The 20,240-nt window shown below is 34.6% G+C and overlaps 1 protein-coding gene across 2 annotated transcripts in view; it reads left to right on the top strand.

Annotated features, from left to right (window-relative positions):
* Window positions 1-20,240, top strand: part of LOC149803835 (telomere length regulation protein TEL2 homolog) — an 89,116-nt gene that overhangs the window by 15,293 nt on the left and 53,583 nt on the right. For both annotated transcript variants that reach the window (XM_089953652.1, XM_089953653.1), the window contains exons 5-9: window positions 1,032-1,134; window positions 6,110-6,178; window positions 7,827-7,968; window positions 13,198-13,334; window positions 14,109-14,188. In XM_089953652.1, the coding sequence (XP_089809778.1) occupies window positions 1,032-1,134; window positions 6,110-6,178; window positions 7,827-7,968; window positions 13,198-13,334; window positions 14,109-14,188 (531 nt within the window). The remainder of the gene's footprint in view (window positions 1-1,031; window positions 1,135-6,109; window positions 6,179-7,826; window positions 7,969-13,197; window positions 13,335-14,108; window positions 14,189-20,240) is intronic.

Genomic DNA, 20,240 nt, shown 5'->3' with positions numbered 1-20,240 from the left:
TGAAAAAATATAATGACATAAAGACTGACAACATTTGTAATTTGCTGTTATTGTCATTATTGTAAAGAAATCATCATTTGTGATGTCATTATTTTAAGACATTGATCATTGGTGATGTCATTATTATAAGGCAGTGAACATTTGTGATGTCATTATTGTAAGACAGTTAAATAACTAAGCATGTTGGAAAAGAAATAATTTCCTTTGATTTTTGTGATTTAGGTTGAGAAGAGGTGACAGAATGGAAGAATAAACATCTCCATAGACACTTGTAAATACAATAGCTAGCTAGCTAGCTATAATACCAAATAATAAGTTGTTACAAGTGCCTGTAAATATGAATTTAGTATGATGCATAACTGAATACACCCTCACATCAAGTTGGTCTCACCACAATAAATGGTACTTACTTAACCAGCTGTAGAGGTTTTAGTTGTTTAATGTTATGATGTACATTATACATGATAAGATCAGTATTTACCACATTTTTACTCCTAAACTGTTCCTATTATTATCTATGGCTGTTGATATATAATTTTTTCTATGGTAGATTGTAAATTTTATTCCCTTCAGTCAAATCGCATCTTTCATCACAGAAAAAAAAAACATTTGTATGCTAGGAACCTTATGGAAGAAATTAAAATATCTTTCCCCAGATTGGTTGCTGAAGTACTAGTGTAGGAGTAATAAAGAAAGAGTTGTAATTTCTGTCTAATAGTTTTTGAATTATGAGAGGGAATGTAGTACACTCCAGATTAAGGTATGCAGAGAGCATTAACTTGAGATAACGAAAGAATACATAGATAAAGAAAATACTACTTTTGTCACAATCGGGTACTTCTGATAGATACTCCAGTTAAATTTGCCCATGAACAGTTATTTTTTGGTATACTTTAAGAAGAATAACGTTTTTTGTTTGAAAATGTTTTATGGAATATGTGCACAGTATTAAGGTATCTCACACATAATTTTAGAATGAGATATCTCACCCATAAATTTAGAATGAGATCTTGTCTATTATCTTTTAACAGGTATGGTGTTGTGTCACACTTTCTAGGAGATAGTGTTACAAAGAAACAAAAAGTGCAATATTTATTATGTACCAAGCTGGTATTTCACCGATATTACAAGGATGTAAGTATTACTTAACATTTTTATTTATGTCAGAAAGCTACTTTATTGTATTATAGTCTTTGACCTAGTGATAAAATGTGCCTTGTATGAAAAGTCAAATCTGCCAAAGACCTCCTCTTTTATAAAACCTCCTGTGTTAAGTGACCATAAAATATGATTCTACTTGTTTATTGATAGTGTACCATTTAAAAAAGTAGTAAATTTCTGCAGTTTAAAATGTGCTGGTTTGTATTCTTTAAATGTTCTGTGGCAAGACATTCCTGCCTTGTATTGCATAATAATGAAAAGATGATAGACTTTTGGTACCACAGAGATATAATTACTGTTTCATGTATTATATTGGTGATGGTCTGATACTCTAGTATTATTATCATGGTGATGGTCTGACACTCTGGTATTATCATGGTGATGGTCTGATACTCTAGTATTATCATGGTGATGGTCTGATGCTCTAGTATTATCATGTTGATGGTCTGATGCTCTGGTATTACAATGGTGATGGTCCGATGCTCAATTATTATCATGGTGATGGTCTGATACTCAAGTATTATCATGATGATGGTCTGATACTCAAGTATTATCATGGTGATGGTCCAATACTCAAGTATTATCATGGTGATGGTCCAATACTCAAGTATTATCATAGTGATGGTCCGATATTCAAGTATTATCATGATGATGGTCTGATACTCTGGTATCATCATGGTGATGGTCCGATACTCAAGTATTATCATGGTGATAGTCTGATACTCTGGTATTATCATGGTGATGGTCTGATACTCAAGTATTATCATGGTGATGGTCCGATGCTCTAGTATTATAATGGTGATGGTCTGATACTCTGGTATCATCATGGTGATGGTCTGATGCTCTGGTATTACAATGGTGATAGTCTGATACTCTAGTATTATCATGGTGATGGTCTGATACTCAAGTATTATCATGGTGATGGTCCAATACTCAAGTATTATCATGGTGATCAAGTATTATCATGATGATGGTCTGATACTCTGGTATCATCATGGTGATGGTCCGATACTCAAGTATTATCATGGTGATGGTCTGATACTCTGGTATTATCATGGTGATGGTATGATACTCTGGTATCATCATGGTGATGGTCTGATACTCTGGTATTATCATGGTGATGGTCTGATACTCAAGTATTATCATGGTGATGGTCTGATACTCAAGTATTATCATGGTGATGGTCTGATACTCAAGTATTATCATGGTGATGGTCTGATACTCAGTTATTATCATGGTGATGGTCTGATACTCTGGTATTATCATGGTGATGGTCTGATACTCTGGTATTATCATGGTGATGGTCTGATACTCAAGTATTATCATGGTGATGGTCTGATACTCAAGTATTATCATGGTGATGGTCTGATACTCAGGTATTATCATGGTGATGGTCTGATACTCTTGTATTATCATGGTGATGGTCTGATACTCTGGTATTATCATGGTGATGGTCTGATACTCTAGTATTATAATGGTGATGGTCTGACACTCTTTGACTAGATAACTTAATTCCAGTGGTGATCACAATGAATTCGGATAATGAATGTGCTGATGTACCAATAGCCTGGGATGTGTTGATGTGTTAGCTGTCTTGCTATATCACAAGGATATAATCCAAAATGTCCTGGTCTAGAGATAATTTAATCGTTTAAGATTCCAAAATGAATTTAATATCCACAAATGATGGGAGAATAGAATTGTTTAATAATGATAGTATTCAAAATTAACATTAATCTTCCCATTTGCACTATGTACAAATAATTAGAGGGTAGATAAATTACAACTATATTAATATGTTGCCTTGAGTGTTAAAACTATAATGCATGATGATGGTCTTTTTAAATCTATGATACAAGATGAAGATGACAAAAATTTAGCAATCGCGGGTTGCTGTAAAAATTACTTCTCCCTTTTGACTTTAGTTAATTGCTGTTTGTTTATGCATTATTGCATTAGAATTTTGTATTAATGCACCAGTAATTATGTTTTTATTTGCCATGAAATTGTAAATACCTAACTTGTTAAAATGTGATCCCGGTCTAACACCAGTGAACAACAGTAGTGTTTGGTTCAACACTTAGAATTTTGGTTAGTGGGCATATTTACATTATGGCACCACCATATGTACATTGTAGGTTTGAACTTGCACTGAATGAAGTGTTTAGTTCAACACTTAGAATTTAGGTTAGTGGGCATATTTACATTATGGCACCACTACATGTACATTGTAGGTTTGAACTTGCACTGAATGAAGTACATCCCTTGGATTCTAATCATAGGCACCGCTACACTAAACTTAAATAATATCTCACAAATTCAGTAAAGAAGTTTCAGAAATAATGCTTCAAAAATTATTGTTATACCTTGAAAACTGAGTAGTTTGCTTTGCCGTGAGTGACATTAAACGCCATTTACACAGCTATAGCAATCATGCCAATGGTATGGAGTAAAAGGTTATTACACTGCAAAGAACTGGTTTAGCCACCAGACAAAATCCTCTTAACCCAAACCAGTTTCGTAGTTTTAACGATTAACTTGCCAGGATTGCTGTCAGAAAACAAAAGACAAATCTGACAGTTATAAACAAAGGAGATGCCAAATGTTACGACTCTATGGTCACAAACCAAGTAACAGAAAGAAGCAAAACCAACAAGTTTTGAAAAACTTAACAAATATTTTAATTATCAAAGTTATGAATGAAAATGTGTGAGGAACTTACAGTATTATGAAGTGAATCTAAAATAATCCTGATAAAGTTCTGTGAAAGTTCAAAACAATGAGCATGTGTGTGATTAGATTTTTAACATAGCTTTAAAAAAATTTCAGTCATATTACTATGATGTCTGCAATATGGCAGTTTATAGTGATATCTAGCACTGAGACTTTTGCTGCAGACATGTAGCATGATGTCCCACCCAGGAACATTATCGTGACACCAGGCTGACTAGTCCTAATTCTGACCTCTTAAATACTGAGTGCCTAGTGAGGCAGCTGTTAGTACCATTTTTATAAGTCTTTAGTATGACTTTGCTGGGTTTCGAACCTGCAACCTCCTGCATCCTAGGCGGATGTTCTAACCACTAGACCACCAGAGATGTCTTCAAAAGAATGAAAAGTTCCATATAAATTTCAAAACCATAAATGTATGGTCTCCCAAGAATCATGACATCAAAACAGCGGCATCCAGAACTCCTTTGAGTAATTCACAATAGTTCCAGAATAATCGTTTAGTCCAAATAATGAGGACTTTATATTTCCACTGAACAGTCCAAACAAATGTTTTTCCACTCATATAATATCTAAGTACAACATAAAATATGTCTGCAGACTTACAACAGGAATACAGGAAATAAGAATGACTCCATAATAGGAATGACTCTGATTGCTCCATTTCCCCTATATACACCTTCTGTTGGAACTATATTTCACAACATACTCTACATGACAGATCTTATTACTCATTTTAGTTTTTTAAATTGCCTATTCATGTGACCTTGCCCAACCAATGGGAAATTACTTAATTCTTTTAGAACCATCCAAACCCCATCAGGCAATTAGAATTAAACCCTATGTGATTTTACATTCTTAATATTCCTAAAAGATACCCAGGTCAAAATCTAACTTAAGATAATCTGTACAACTTACAACCATGAATAAAAATTACAAAAATTATATAAAATGATGTAGTACCTGGAGTTACAAAAAATATAGATATACATAACACAAAAAAACAGCTTTCAGTGTATGGACAATTAATATTTTGTTCAGCAGAAACACAAACACAAAATAGATAGATGGTGATCTTAGTTGATCTGTATTTAGAATTTTAACCTTTATTATTATCTTGCTTTCATGAATATGTATCAGTTTTGTGACTATGTGCTGGTTATGTGCCTTGTAGAATTAAACGTGTGTACCTTTTAATAAAGATTACAGCAATTTGTAGCATCGTTTATACCATTGAAAAAGAGTAACTCATGAGTGCATGGATCACTGTAAATGAAACAGCTCATCTAGCTGAAATGTGACCTGGAATAATGTGATTTGGCTGAAACAATAAATAAAGCGAAATTTGCATCTAATATTTTGGGGAATAAACAAGGATATAAGTGACACTAAGCACGATTTGCACTGTGTAAGTACTGTACATTATAGTACAGCCTGGTCTCCGGGTAAACTCAAACCATCCCCTTGAATTATGAAGTCTATATTTACCTTTATTTAATTTCATGTTGAAGAAATAAGAAAACATGCACAAGCAAAATGATAACAAAAACAATCATTGTAAAATTTATAACAGAGTATTGTCATGTTACTAAAAGAGCTGGTAACTGCTGTGTGACCAGTGTTGATCTTGACAATTTTTGTGTCTACAAGCATTGGAAACCAAAAATGTCATACTTTTTACATGCATTTAAAACTTGGGATGCGGAAAATAATAATTATTTTTTCATGTCCCAAGATTTACAGCCACTATGGTAGTCAACAAAAAAAACTTTAAAATTTTCAAGTTTAGACCTTGGTTTGTACATAAAATGACCACCCTTCTTCTGGGCTTTATTTTTGTACCTTAATTATCAGAGAATATATGGCATGCCAGAATACAAGGCAGTAGGGAATATTATCTGAATATTAATGAAACTTTTTTGTTACAAGAATATATTTAGGGTAGTGATGTTCATGTAATGCCACTGACATTTCCTTAGAATATCAAGAGCAGCATTTTCCCATTTTACAGAAAGCATTATTTCATATTAAAGAATGGAAAATAAAATATGAACCAGATTTCTATTGTTTTGTTGTTCATTTTTGGGAGGTCCAAAATGGGTTTTTAATTTTATCACAAGTGAACCCTTTGGCTCTTGAATTGATTTTAAAAAATGGTCCCTATGAGAATATATTTATTTGGTTGAGTATAATTTTGAATCTTTGTAAAAAATTTCAGGTGCTTGTTCTGCAGAATATAATTGGTTACTTGGGCTCTTCTCAAATTCGACAGCATCTATTCATCAAGGTTAGTATATTATGAAATATTTTTAGCTATCTTTGGTTATAAATTTTTATCTGTAAGATAAAACATTGATAAATGTAATAGGGAGGTTATTTTAAAGCTGTCTTTGGTTATAAATTGTTATCCTTGAGGTAGAACATTGATAAAGATAATAGCGACATTTTTTGTTGTATAGCTCTCCTTTTTGTAGACTAGAAAAGCTAATGGGATAGCCTGTTGTCTGTCATCTGTCTGTTTGCACACATTTGTTATTACAATTCCTCTTAAATGGTGATGCTCAGGCATTTATCTTGAAAATTGTGTTATTACTACTCTTCCAGAATGGATGGTCATATCATAATGAGGTTTTCACTAAAAGCCTTGTAATGATGTCTAGTTGGTCCAGAATGGATGGTCATATCATAATAAGGTTTTCACCAAAAGCCCTCTTATGATGTCTAGTTGGTCCAGAATGGATGGTCGTATCAAAATGAGTTTCTCACTAAAAGCCCTCTTATGATGTCTAGTTGGTCCAGAATGGATGGTCATATCAAGATGAGGTTTTACACTAAAAGTCCTCTTATGATGTCTAGTTGGTCCAGAATGGATGGTCATATCAAGATGGAGTTTTACACTAAAAGCCCTCTTATGATGTCTAGTTGGTCCAGAATGGATGGTCATATCAAGATGAGTTTTTCACTAAAAGCCCTCTTATGATGTCTAGTTGGTCCAGAATGGATGGTCATATCAAGATGAGTTTCTCACTAAAAGCCCTCTTATGATGTCTAGTTGGTCCAGAATGGATGGTCATATCAAGATGAGTTTTTACACTAAAAGCCCTCTTTTGATGTCTAGTTGGTCCAGAATGGATGGTCATATCAAGATGAGGTTTTACACTAAAAGCCCTCTTATGATGTCTAGTTGGTCCAGAATGGATGGTCATATCATAATAAGGTTTTCACTAAAAGCCCTCTAATGATGTCTAGTTGGTCCAGAATGGATGGTCATATCATAATGAGGTTTTTCACTAAAAGCCCTCTTATGATGTCTAGTTGGTCCAGAATGGATGGTCATATCAGGATGGAGTTTTACACTAAAAGCCCTCTTATGATGTGTAGTTGGTCCAGAATGGATGGTCATATCAAGATGAGTTTCTCACTAAAAGCCCTCTTATGATGTCTAGTTGGTCCAGAATGGATGGTCATATCAAGATGAGGTTTTTCACTAAAGGTCCTCTAATGATGTATAGTTGGTCCAGAATGGATGGTCATATCAAGATGAGGTTTTTCACTAAAAGCCCTCTTATGATGTCTAGTTCGTCCTAAATGGAATGGTGTTTTTCTGGCATCCAGTATTGTCACCACAACATCCATCTTAAAAATCCCATCTTCCCTTCTCTTGAATGGAAGGTCATATTGACCTGGGGTTTAGAAGCAAACAAAACAAACCCCCAACTTATGTTGTCTAGTTAGTCCTTTATGAATGAGTGGCCATATCTTTATGTCCTAAAAGAAGTACTTTACCAGGTAATAATAACAAAACTTTACAATTCAGTGACACTACTACTAGAAGTTTTCTTAACTTTTTTAATTTTATGAAGATTAATATTCGTTATCCCAACTATTTATTCTTGTGTACCTGTTTTTCCCTTGATGTTACCTAATTTTTTTAGCTCCTGTATGAGTTGGTGCAAGTATGGGGAGACAAAAGCTCGCTGAGACACATGTCTAGAGAACAACACTTCTATATCACACAGGCTCTGATCATTAGCATTGCTTTTATCACAGAGCAGCAGAAGGAGGAAAACAGGCAAGGTAACTAATTCACAGTAACTGTGGTCTCTGGATAGGTATGGTTCTCCTGCTTTCATTAAATCATGCAGATATTTATACAGTCTGCTCTCCCCCCCCCCAAAGTTCTAAAATTATATACTTTAAATTCATGTGCATCACATTTCATGGTTTTGTTTCAAAATACATATTCTTGGGAAACTTAATATGGCATGGAATTGTCATTTGAAAAATATACATATTGAGTAATGAGGTATATATCTCTGCAAAATTATTAGGTTCAAGCATGTTTAATCCCCTACTGCAGTAATTAGGTTGATTATTTCAGTTGATCATTGCTGACACTTAGAACAAATGTGGAGATCTGAATTTAAAGAGTTTGCCAACATTTATTTGCATACATGTGCAAGCACATGAGTTTAATTCCAGTGCTGTAGATAAAATTGTTATTAGGTTTTTAAGCATTCTTAAAAACTGTTGCACTGCAGCAAAGACAATGTCAGCAAAATAAAGCATTTCTGAAAAAAAGCTTCTGTCTTTTCCATATAAAACAATCCTGTCAAAATTGAGTTTTATTTCTCAACTGTCATTATGTCGCTGACAGTATGGTCAAAGAGCATGAAGCTTGAAATAAAAGTTTGTACCGTTGCAAATGTGCCTAATCCTAAGAAGTCTTCAGTTTCTTTAATTAATTCTGATACCATGTGAACCCTCTGTAACTCTTTGCCCCCTAGTCATTGTGAAGACAAGGCAATATGAATTGATTCTGATACCATGTGAACTCACTGTGTGACTCTTTGCCACTTAGTCATTGTGAAGACAAGGCAATATGAGTTGATTCTGATACCATGTGACCTTGCTGTGACCCTTTGCCCCTTAGTCATTATGAAGTCAAGGCGATAGGAGTTTATTCTGATACCTTGTGAACACTCGGTGACTCTTTGCCCCCTAGTCATTGTGAAGAGAAGGCAATATGAATTGATTCTGATACCATGTGAACTCACTGTGACTCTTTGTCCCTTAGTCATTGTGAAGACAAGGCAATATGAATTGATTCTAATGCCGTGTGAAATCTCTTTGACTCTTTGTCCCTTAGTCAATGTGAAGACAAGGCAATATGAATTGATTCTGATACCATGTGAACTCTCTGTGACTCTTTATCACCTAGTCATTGTGAACACAAGGCAATATGAATTGATTCTGATACCATGTGAAATCATTGTGACTCTTTGCCCCTTAGTCATTGTGAAGACAAGGCAATATGAACTGATTCTGATACCATGTGACCTTGCTGTGACCCTTTGCCCCTTAGTCATTATGAAGTCAAGGCGATAGGAGTTTATTTTGATACCTTGTGAACACTTGGCGACTCTTTGCCCCCTAGTCATTGTGAAGAGAAGGCAATATGAATTGATTCTGATACCATGTGAACTCTCTGTGACTCTTTACCCCCTAGTCATTGTGAAGACAAGGCAATATGAATTGATTCCGATACCATGTGAAATCTTTGTGACTCTTTGCCCCTTAGTTATTGTGAAGATTGGGCAATATGAATTGATTCTGATACCATGTGAACTCTCTGTGGCTCTTTACCCCCTAGTCATTGTGAAGACAAGGCAATATGAATTGATTCTGATACCATGTGAAATCATTGTGACTCTTTGCCCCTTAGTCATTGTGAAGACAAGGCAATATGAATTGATTCTGATACCATGTGAAATCTCTGACTCTTTGCCCCTTAGTCATTGTGAAGACAAGACAATAACAATCTTTAATGTTTTCAAAGTATATCATAGGCAGAGGCTGCTGTCTAATTAAAAGAAAATTGTATCATTTCACTGTTTGGGTTAGCTGCTTACTGTCTAATTTGAAGGAAAATTGTATCATTCTACTGTTGGGCCAGCTTGCACATATAAGCTGCTGTCTCTAGATGAATCTGTCACTGACCAGGTGATTGCTTATGTAGAAGGACAGGAGGACAATGGACCATATATTAAGTGTCTAAAACCTGGAAACATGCTATTACCAGTAGGCCAATTAAAGCAAAGTAGATTTTTTCCAGACATAAAAAATTATCACTTCAATTAGACATGATTAAATTGCACTTTGAGAAAGTGGAACTAATCTGAAGATACTTAATTAGCAGTTCATTATATCTACAAAATGTGTTTAGTAAAAACAAAGTGCTTTTGTGTTCTGTTTGTTCAGTGGAATAGTAAATAGTTGTTTTGATAATCAGAATAAAAAAATGCAGTTTGAACATTTTTTTTTAAAGAACTGATGTTTAAATGGAGATAGTAAATGCTTTCACAGTAAGTAAATCCTTTCACAGTAATACATGTATTCAGCATGGAAGAACATCTAACAATACATAACACTGTCCATATTTGACAGTATTTTAACTGTTCAATCACATACACAAACAATATTGAGAAAGCTAACCAGAAGCTTTCGTTCTCACACTATGGACTTATCAGCAGACAGATTTAATCTCTACTGACTGTTAATATCACTCACATTAAAAATCTTAGTTCAAGAACAAGCCTATTGTGAGTGTGTGTGTGTGTGTGTGTGATTTTGATTTTTAACATAGCTTTAACAATTTTTCAGTCGTATCACTATGATATCTGCAGTGTGGCAGTTTATAGTGATGTTTAGCACTGGGGCATCATGTCGCAGACATGTAACATGATGTCCTACCCAGTCACATTATCCTGATACCAGGCCGACCAGTCCTGACACTAACCTCGTAATGCTGAGCGCCAAGCGAGGTAGCTATTAGTATCATTTTTGTAAGTCTTTGGTATGACTCTGCTGGGGATCAAACCCATGACCTCCCACATCTGAGGCAGAAGCTCTAACCACTAGGCTACCAGTGGCCTGGTGTGAGTGGGGGTTAAAGAATCAATCTACATCCATGCGCACAAACTGACATTGAATTGGGTCAGGGGCATTACAATCTGCCGCATATCTGGGACAATCTGCTAACATTGCTCACCATTACATCAAGCAATGTTAACAGTGATGCCATGATTTCATTGCAGATATAATAGTGATACTTCTGCTCATCCTTGAGGATATCTCAAAATGCCAATTCAGGAATTCTCTGAAACTCACTTCTCCACAATGATCCTATTTGTGAAACAAAGCTCTTTATTTGGCGAACTATTCATTTTGCTTGGTTGCCTTGCTATCTTTGATCACATTTATGAATGTAGAGGTTAATTTAAGGTGGTTTAATTATCTTACTTTCTCAGTAATATTTATAACTGTGTTCGATTGGTCTGTTGGAATGAGTTCAAATGATATATGACTTGGGTCTCTAGATCTTACACTTGTCGGTTTTGCATGTTGTTTGACTTTTCTTTTATTCAACTTCCTTTATTTGAAACTAAAGATAGAATTAACGTGATAATACAAAGGAGGTTTCATTTTAATTCAGTGCAGCTATGCAACAAATACTTTTTCAAGTCAGATATCACAGTTGGCACTTAATTAAGTTCTCAACAAAATGCTCATGAACATAGCTGTTATGATCAATTGATGCATTTTACATTTGATTACAAGAGGGCACATTGCATTTATGATTATTTCACTTAAACCAAACTAAAAGATGGAACTAAAACAAATTTTGCTTCATAATTTTTTAAAATTTAATTGATATTTAGTTATTAAAGTACTGCCTCCAGCAGGCATGACATTTTCGTTGATCAATTTATGGTGTAATGAGAAGGTCATTTGGAAAGAACATGTAACAAAATATATGACCTCTTATTAGAAGTTGATAATTTCATAATTTTGATTAAAATTTCCAGGTCCTATCAACCATTTTTGATGATAAAACAAACAACACGTCAGTGTTTCATTTACCAATTTTGATTGTGATTTTTGTTGTATTTTTAGTACAAATATATGGGGTCCATGCCTGACCCTGCATTAAAAGTGGGTTAACTAGTTATCGGGGTGCTAGTTATCAAGGGAGTGGTGTATATATTTATCAACGCTATATGTACCATTGTAATTTTAAATTTAGGATTAGTTCATAGTTCATATTTCAATGTGACTTTAAATTTGTGGTCTAGTGTACTCATCAAAAAGACCCGACAAACTGGTACCCAAAAAATATTAATGAATTCTTAGACTGCACTTGCTGTGGAGGAAAAGGCTATTTTACAGGAGTAAATATTTTTTACGTATGGAAACTGTTTAAACTCCACTCTAGGTCTATAAACATGCTTATTATACATTAAAAGAGGGCACCCCGACAAAAGAGTGCCGACAATAGAGCTCCGACATAAGAGCACTGACAAAAGAGCGCTTTTAATTGCCGACAAAAGAATGCCAAATTACCCAACAAAATAGCGCCAGACACAATAGCACAGGTTTATACAAATAATATAATATTAAAACATTCTGTGGATTAGGTTATGGCAGCTGTTTGCGTTTCCTTTGTCTTTCTATTGTACATTGCAATGCGGTATATGATGGTAAATGAGGTGCAACTTTCCATAGAAACTCCTACTCTAGTTTGTTGTATAATCTGCCTCGGTTTTTCCACCCCTTCCACTGCTCATCTACGTATAGCAGACACAACCTTCGCTGCTTCGTTTCTAGCTGGATCTGGAGCGTGATTGTGTCCCAGTGATAACAGAACATTGTCGTTTAACACTTTCATCCTTCCACGGCAACCATCTTTCATGCAGCATCTCCATGATGTACTTTCATCAGCATTTTCTTTGTCTTTGCGATATCTGTAGTATTCAACCACTAACATTATCTTTCCTTTCTGTGATTCGATCTTATCCATGTTTCTTTATTAAGAAATGTAGCTTTAACAATTTTTCAGTTATTTTGCTATGATGTCTGCAGTGTGGCAGTTTATAGTGATGTCTAGCACTGGGGCATCATGCCGCAGACATGTAGCATGATGTCCCACCCAGCAACATTATCCTGACACCAGGCTGACCAGTCCTAACACTAACCTCTTAATGCTGAGTGCCTAGCGAGGCAGCTGTTAGTACCATTTTCGTAAATCTTTGGTATGACTTGGCAGGTGTTTGAACCCACAACCTCCTGCTTCCAAGGCAGACGGTCTAACCACTAGGCCACCAGAGCACAAACTCATAATTCATTGATAATTACAGTATCAAGATTTGTTCATATTGAAGAAATCTTTGAAAGTTTTGGTGCTGGTGGAAAGTTGGGGCTTAATAAACTTAAAATAAAACAAATATGGGTTCTTTTTTTAACTAGAATTGCTACATCAGCTTATGCAAGGTGTTCAGAGTCACATCGACAACACAGATCATAAAATGAGGCGCCTGGGGATGATTGTTGCCGAAAACTTTACTGCTCACTTAGATCCAGATGGACCTGTTTTAAAGTTCGAGGTATGCCACTTACGTAGCAAATTTTTCTGACATTTAAAATTATCTCAGTTTCTTCAAAATGTTAATCATTTTCTGACCTTGTGATATCAGAGAAAAAATGGATGTTTCATTAGATTCATAATAAGACACAATAAATGTAAGTAATTTGTTAGAATTCAATTGACGTTAAATCCATTTATATAACATACTAATAAATATGTAAATATCTTTGTGAAATAGTGTATCAAAAATTAAATTATTCCCAAAAGGGCTCCTTTACTATATAACATCCATTATTGGTGGGCCAAAATAGCATTGTTATAATCATGATAGGGTCCATTCCCTTAAGTCATACTTTGCTATAATTCTATAACGTCCATTATTGTTTGACCAAATTAGCATTATTATAATTATGCTCGAGTCCATTCCCTTAAGTCATACTTTGCTATAATTCTATAACGTCCATTATTGTTGGACCAAAATAGCATTATTATAATCATGATAGAGTCAATTCCCTTAAGTCATACTTTGCTATAATTCAATAACATCCATTATTGTTGGACCAAATTAGCATTATTATAATCATGATAGAGTCCATTCCCTTAAGTCATACTTTGCTATAATTCCATAATGTCCATTATTGTTGGGCTAAAATAGCATTATTAAAGTCATGATAGAGTCCATTCCCTTAAGTCATACTTTGCTATAATTCCATAATGTCCATTATTGTTGGACCAAATTAGCATTATTATAATTTTGATAGAATGCATAGTAAACAGATATTATTATTTCTAGTATGAGAAAGATGAGGAAACAGCAATGTTAGAGAAGTTGCTCAAGAAACCAGAAGAACATGGAATACAGGAACTAGACAGGTATGTCACCTAATACACTAATGACTGTTTGCTGAAAGGGTCAAAATTAAACTAGAGGTTCATGGAATATGGAAACTAGACTAGTATGTTGCTTTAATACACTAATAATTGTTAGTTTTGAATGTTACAATTAAACTAGGGGATCATGGAATACAGAAACTAGATTGGTACATTGCTAAATACACTTATAATTGTTAGTTTTGAGGGTTAAAATTAAACTAGAGGATCATGGAATACAGAAACTAGACTGGTACAGTGCTCAATGTTTTTGAGGGTCAAAATGAAACCAGAGGATCATGAATACAGAAACTTAATTGGTACACTGTTTAATAGGCTAATAATTGTTAGTTTTAAAGGTTAAAATTAAACCTGAGGATCAAGGAATAGAGAAACTGGTTGGTACATTTGCTTAATACGCTAATAATTGTTAGTTTCAAAGGTTAAAATTAAACCAGAGGATCAAGGAATAGAGAAACTAATTGGTACATTTGCTTAATATGCAAATAATTGTTAGTTTCAAAGGTTAAAATTAAACCAGAGGATCAAGGAGTAGGGAAACTAGATTGGTACATTTGCTTAACACACAAATAATTGTTAGTTTCAAAGGTTAAAATTAAACCAGAGGATCAAGGAGTAGAGAAACTAGATTGGTACATTTGCTTAACACACAAATAATTGTTAGTTTCAAAGGTTAAAATTAAACCAGAGGATCAAGGAGTAGAGAAACTAGATTGGTACATTTGCTTAACACACAAATAATTGTTAGTTTCAAAGGTTAAAATTAAACCAGAGGATCAAGGAGTAGAGAAACTAGATTGGTACATTTGCTTAACGCACAAATAATTGTTAGTTTCAAAGGTTAAAATTAAACCATAGGATCATTGAATAGAGAATCTAGATTGGTACATCTGCTTAATATCCTAATAATTGTTAGTTTCAAAGGTTAAAATTAAACCAGAGGATCATGGAATAAAGAAACTAGATTGGTACATTTGCTTAACATGCTAATAATTGTTAGTTTCAAAGGTTAAAATTAAACCATAGGATCATGGAATAGAAAATCTAGATTGGTGCATTTGCTTAATATGCTAATAATTGTTAGTTTCAAAGATTAAAATTAAACCAGAGGATCGTGGAATAGAGAATCTAGATTGGTACATTTGCTTAACCCATTACCTCATAGAGCATAGTGACAAAGTGCAGCATGCTATAAATAGAACACATGTTACCTAGCCGACTGCATATGCATAGCCTGCCTGTGAACTGTTAAGCAATGTAGTGTATGTTACATTTAACGGCAGTTTTAACCATTTTACGTATTTGGTACACATCTATTATATGTGGAAAATTTTCAGAGTAAAGTCCGATTGTTACAGCTGTGTAATTATTTTTCATGGAAGAATATTTTATGTGCTTTAAAATCGAGAGAGAACTCGTTCACCGTCATGTCAGTGAGGCCGTGTGACCAACCGTAGCTGCCATTTCCCATACTCGAAATTTACATGTTTTTCGCCTGCGTCTACATCACTAAGTCATCTGAATTTGATAATCAATAAAAACTAATTGCTGCCTACATAAATATCAGAGCCTTTACCTAAGTTATTGAATCTTTCGTGGTTGTGATTCTAATCGTGAAAACTTCGTAAGTACTGAATGAAATCCTGCCTGTGAACTGTTAAGCAATGTAGTGTATGTTACGTTTAACAGCAGTTTTAACCATTTTACATTTTTGGTACATAATATTATGTGGAAAAATTTAAGAGTAAAGTCCGATTATTATAGCTGTGTAATTATTTTTCGCTGAAGATTTTTTTGTGGGCTTCAAAATCGAGAGAGAACTTGTTCACCGTCATGTCAGTGAGGCTGCGTGACCAACCGTAGCTGCCATTTCCCATACTCGAAATTTAAAAGGTTTTCATGTGCATCTACATCACTAAGTCATCTGAATTTGATAATCAATAAAAACTAATTGCTGCCTACATCAATATCAGAGAATTTACCTAATTTATTGAATCTTTCATGGTTGTTATTCTAATCGTGAAAACTTCGTACATACTGATTGAAATCCGCGGCTGCCATTTTGGAGAGTGGAGATTATGACCCAGTTACTTTAAATAGCAGATATCGACCAGTGCATGAATAGTGACCACATGATCTGACGTAATTGTCATTCGCAGAAATGAATGTAGTATCTAATAGGGGGGTTTTCCCCAAAGGTGGTGCTACGAAAACTAGCTCAAAATGGCAGATGTTTACTGCAGGCTTCAAAAGGCACTTCCATGCAAATCTTGTAGAGGCGTCAAAAGGCGCTTCCATGCGAATGGAGTAGGGGCATCCAAAGATGCTTGCATGAGGTAAAGGGTTAATATGCTAATAATTGTTAGTTTCAAAGATTAAAATTAAACCAGAGGATCATGGAATAGAGAATCTAGATTGGTACATTTGCTTAATATGCTAATAATTGTTAGTTTCAAAGATTAAAATTAAACCAGAGGATCATGGAATAGAGAAACTAGATTGGTACATTTGCTTAACACACTAATAATTGTTAGTTTCAAAGGTTAAAATTAAACCAGAGGATCATGGAATAGAGAATCTAGATTGGTGCATTTGCTTAATATGCTAATAATTGTTAGTTTCAAAGATTAAAATTAAACCAGAGGGTCGTGGAATAGAGAATCTAGATTGGTACATTTGCTTAACCCATTACCTCATAGAGCATAGTGACAAAGTGCAGCATGCTATAAATAGAACACATGTTACCTAGCCGACCGCATATGCATAGCCTGCCTGTGAACTGTTAAGCAATGTAGTGTATGTTATGTTTAACGGCAGTTTTAACCATTTTATGTATTTGGTTCACATCTATTATATGTGGAAAATTTTCAGAGTAAAGTCCGATTGTTATAGCTGTGTAATTATTTTTCATGGAAGAATATTTTATGTGCTTTAAAATCGAGAGAGAACTCGTTCACCATCATGTCAGTGAGGCCACGTGACCAACCGTAGCTGCCATTTCCCATACTCGAAATTTACATGTTTTTCGTCTGCGTCTACATCACTAAGTCATCTGAATTTAATAATCAATAAAAACTAATTGCTGCCTACATAAATATCAGAGCCTTTACCTAAGTTATTGAATCTTTCATGGTTGTGATTCTAATCGTGAAAACTTCGTAAGTACTGAATGAAATCCTGCCTGTGAACTGTTAAGCAATGTAGTGTATGTTACGTTTAACAGCAATTTTAACCATTTTACATTTTTGGTACACATATATTATGTGGAAAAATTTAAGAGTAAAGTCCGATTGTTATAGCTGTGTAATTATTTTTCATGGAAGATTTTTTTATGTGCTTCAAAATCGAGAGAGAACTTGTTCACCGTCATGTCAGTGAGGCTGCGTGACCAACCGTAGCTGCCATTTCCCATACTCGAAATTTACAAGGTTTTCATGTGCGTCTACATCACTAAGTCATCTGAATTTGATAATTTATAAAAACTAATTGCTGCCTACATCAATATCAGAGAATTTACCTAATTTATTGAATCTTTCGTGGTTGTTATTCTAATCGTGAAAACTTCGTACATACTGATTGAAATCCGCGGCTGCCATTTTGGAGAGTGGAGATTATGACCCAGTTACTTTAAATAGCAGATATCGACCAGTGCATGAATAGTGACCACATGATCTGACGTAATTGTCATTCGCAGAAATGAATGTAGTATCTAATAGGGGGGTTTTCCCCAAAGGTGGTGCTACGAAAACTAGCTCAAAATGGCAGATGTTTACTGCAGGCTTCAAAAGGCACTTCCATGCAAATCTTGTAGAGGCGTCAAAAGGCGCTTCCATGCGAATGGAGTAGGGGCGTCCAAAGATGCTTGCATGAGGTAAAGGGTTAATATGCTAATAATTGTTAGTTTCAAAGATTAAAATTAAACCAGAGGATCATGGAATAGAGAATCTAGATTGGTACATTTGCTTAATATGCTAATAATTGTTAGTTTCAAAGATTAAAATTAAACCTGAGGATCATGGAATAGAGAAACTAGATTGATACATTTGCTTAACACACTAATAATTGTTAGTTTCAAAGGTTAAAATTAAACCAGAGGATCATGGAATAGAGAATCTAGATTGGTACATTTGCTTAATATGCTAATAATTGTTAGTTTCAAAGATTAAAATTAAACCAGAAGATCATGGAATAGAGAAACTAGATTGGTACATTTGCTTAATATGCTAATAATTGTTAGTTTCAAAAGTTAAAATTAAACCAGAGGATCATGGAATAGAGAAACTTGACAGGTATGTCACTTAATATGCTAAAGATTGTTAGTTTTGATGCATATAATTGAAACCACTGATTTGGAGAGTGGGATTTCCCTATTACGCACTAAAGCATGTAATGGACTATTTCTCTCTCATTTCTCACCAGGACATTGTGTTGGAATAAAAAGAATGGCTTATTGTCAGCATGGAGATAGCCTTAGAAATACAGAGAATTTGTTAAAATTTGTACAACATTAGAAAAGGCACAAAAAGTTTACATTACCATGAAGAAGTCTGGTAAACAATGATTATGGGTTATCAAAACCTGTCTTTTCAGCCACTAGACAAATTGCAGGTAATCATGATGTCATAAGCATAATGATGTCATTTATAGTGCCAGTGAGTACACAAGTATGATCGGTATATCCCACATCATGGGCAGACTTTGACATATATGAATGAGAAAAATGAATATCACTAATTAATCAGCAGTCACTTATATTAGGGAATATCAGTCACTTCTGTTTGAACAATGGCAACAGTCACTTATTTTGAACAATGGCAGCAATCACTTATTTTGAACAATGGCAGCAATCACTTATTTTGAACAATGGCAACAGTCACTTCATTTTGGACAGTGGCAGCAGTCACATCTGTTTGGACAAGGGTAGCAGTCTCTACAGTTTGGACAATGGTGGCAGTCACTTCAATTTGGACAATGGTACAGTCTCTTCATATTAAACAATGGTAGCAGTCACTTCTTTTAGGGCAAAGGCAGCAGTTACTTTTTGGACAATGGTAGCAGTCACTTTAATTTGGACAATAACTTGGACAATAACAGCACTCACATCTTTCTAGACAATGGCAGCAGTTACCTTGGGGGAGGGGGCAAACACATCAGTATTGGTGGCATTTTCATCATGTAAATATTTTGTGTTATAGTTTATGAAAGTCAAAATATAAAACTGTAGATCTCTACTGTGGCAAATAAGGACTATATTGAACAAGGACCAGTTTCTGCCCCTTCTCCAAATGTCTTTATTTGAGGTATGCTGCATGTATGAGATGGTTAACATTTATTTCTGACATCAGTTTTGTGTACACTTGTCTGTTGCCATGGTTACTGGGTGTCAAAACACTATAAAAAATACATGAAACATAGTCATCTTTTCCATTTACTTCTAATACATACTGCTTTACCATGAACTATTCACTCAGTTTAAAATTGCTAAATGTACCTTTATTATTTTAGGGGTTATAAAGCTCTATAAATAAGGTTTAATTTTTAAACCTGTTCCATAATGATCCACCATAGCCAGTCAGTTCTTATAGAGATGGAGCCTGAAACAGATTTTATGAACAGTATTGTGTATTAATTATCATACTTCTTGTTTTATATAATAAATTATTGTGTCATCCATTAAGCCATGTAACAGGGGCCAATATTTTGTACTTCAAAATCACTCTGGTCTGAATATATTGTATGCTTGATATGTTTTATGGTTAGTGAGATCCCCTTGCATGTTTGTTTCTTTCTAAAGTTCTAAACTCACATTGCCCTGGCATCAATGCTGTGTAGTAAAATGTCTGTCATTGGTAACTCACATTGCCTTGCCACCAGTGCTTTGTAGCAGCTGTCTGTTATTGACAAGTTACATTGCCCTGGCATCAGAGCTTTTTTAGCAGTCTGTCTATTCTTGGTAACTCATATTGCTCTGGCATCAGTGCTTTGTAGCAGTCTCTTTACTGTTGGTAACTTACATTGCCCTGACATCAGTGGA

This window comes from Sinohyriopsis cumingii, chromosome 3 (assembly GCF_028554795.1).
Source record: "Sinohyriopsis cumingii isolate HCF-2022 chromosome 3, ASM2855479v2, whole genome shotgun sequence".
Classification (NCBI taxonomy): Eukaryota; Metazoa; Mollusca; class Bivalvia; order Unionida; family Unionidae; genus Sinohyriopsis; species Sinohyriopsis cumingii.
Note: the sequence above shows the minus strand (reverse complement) of the source record. Positions and strands in the feature narration are given on the sequence as shown.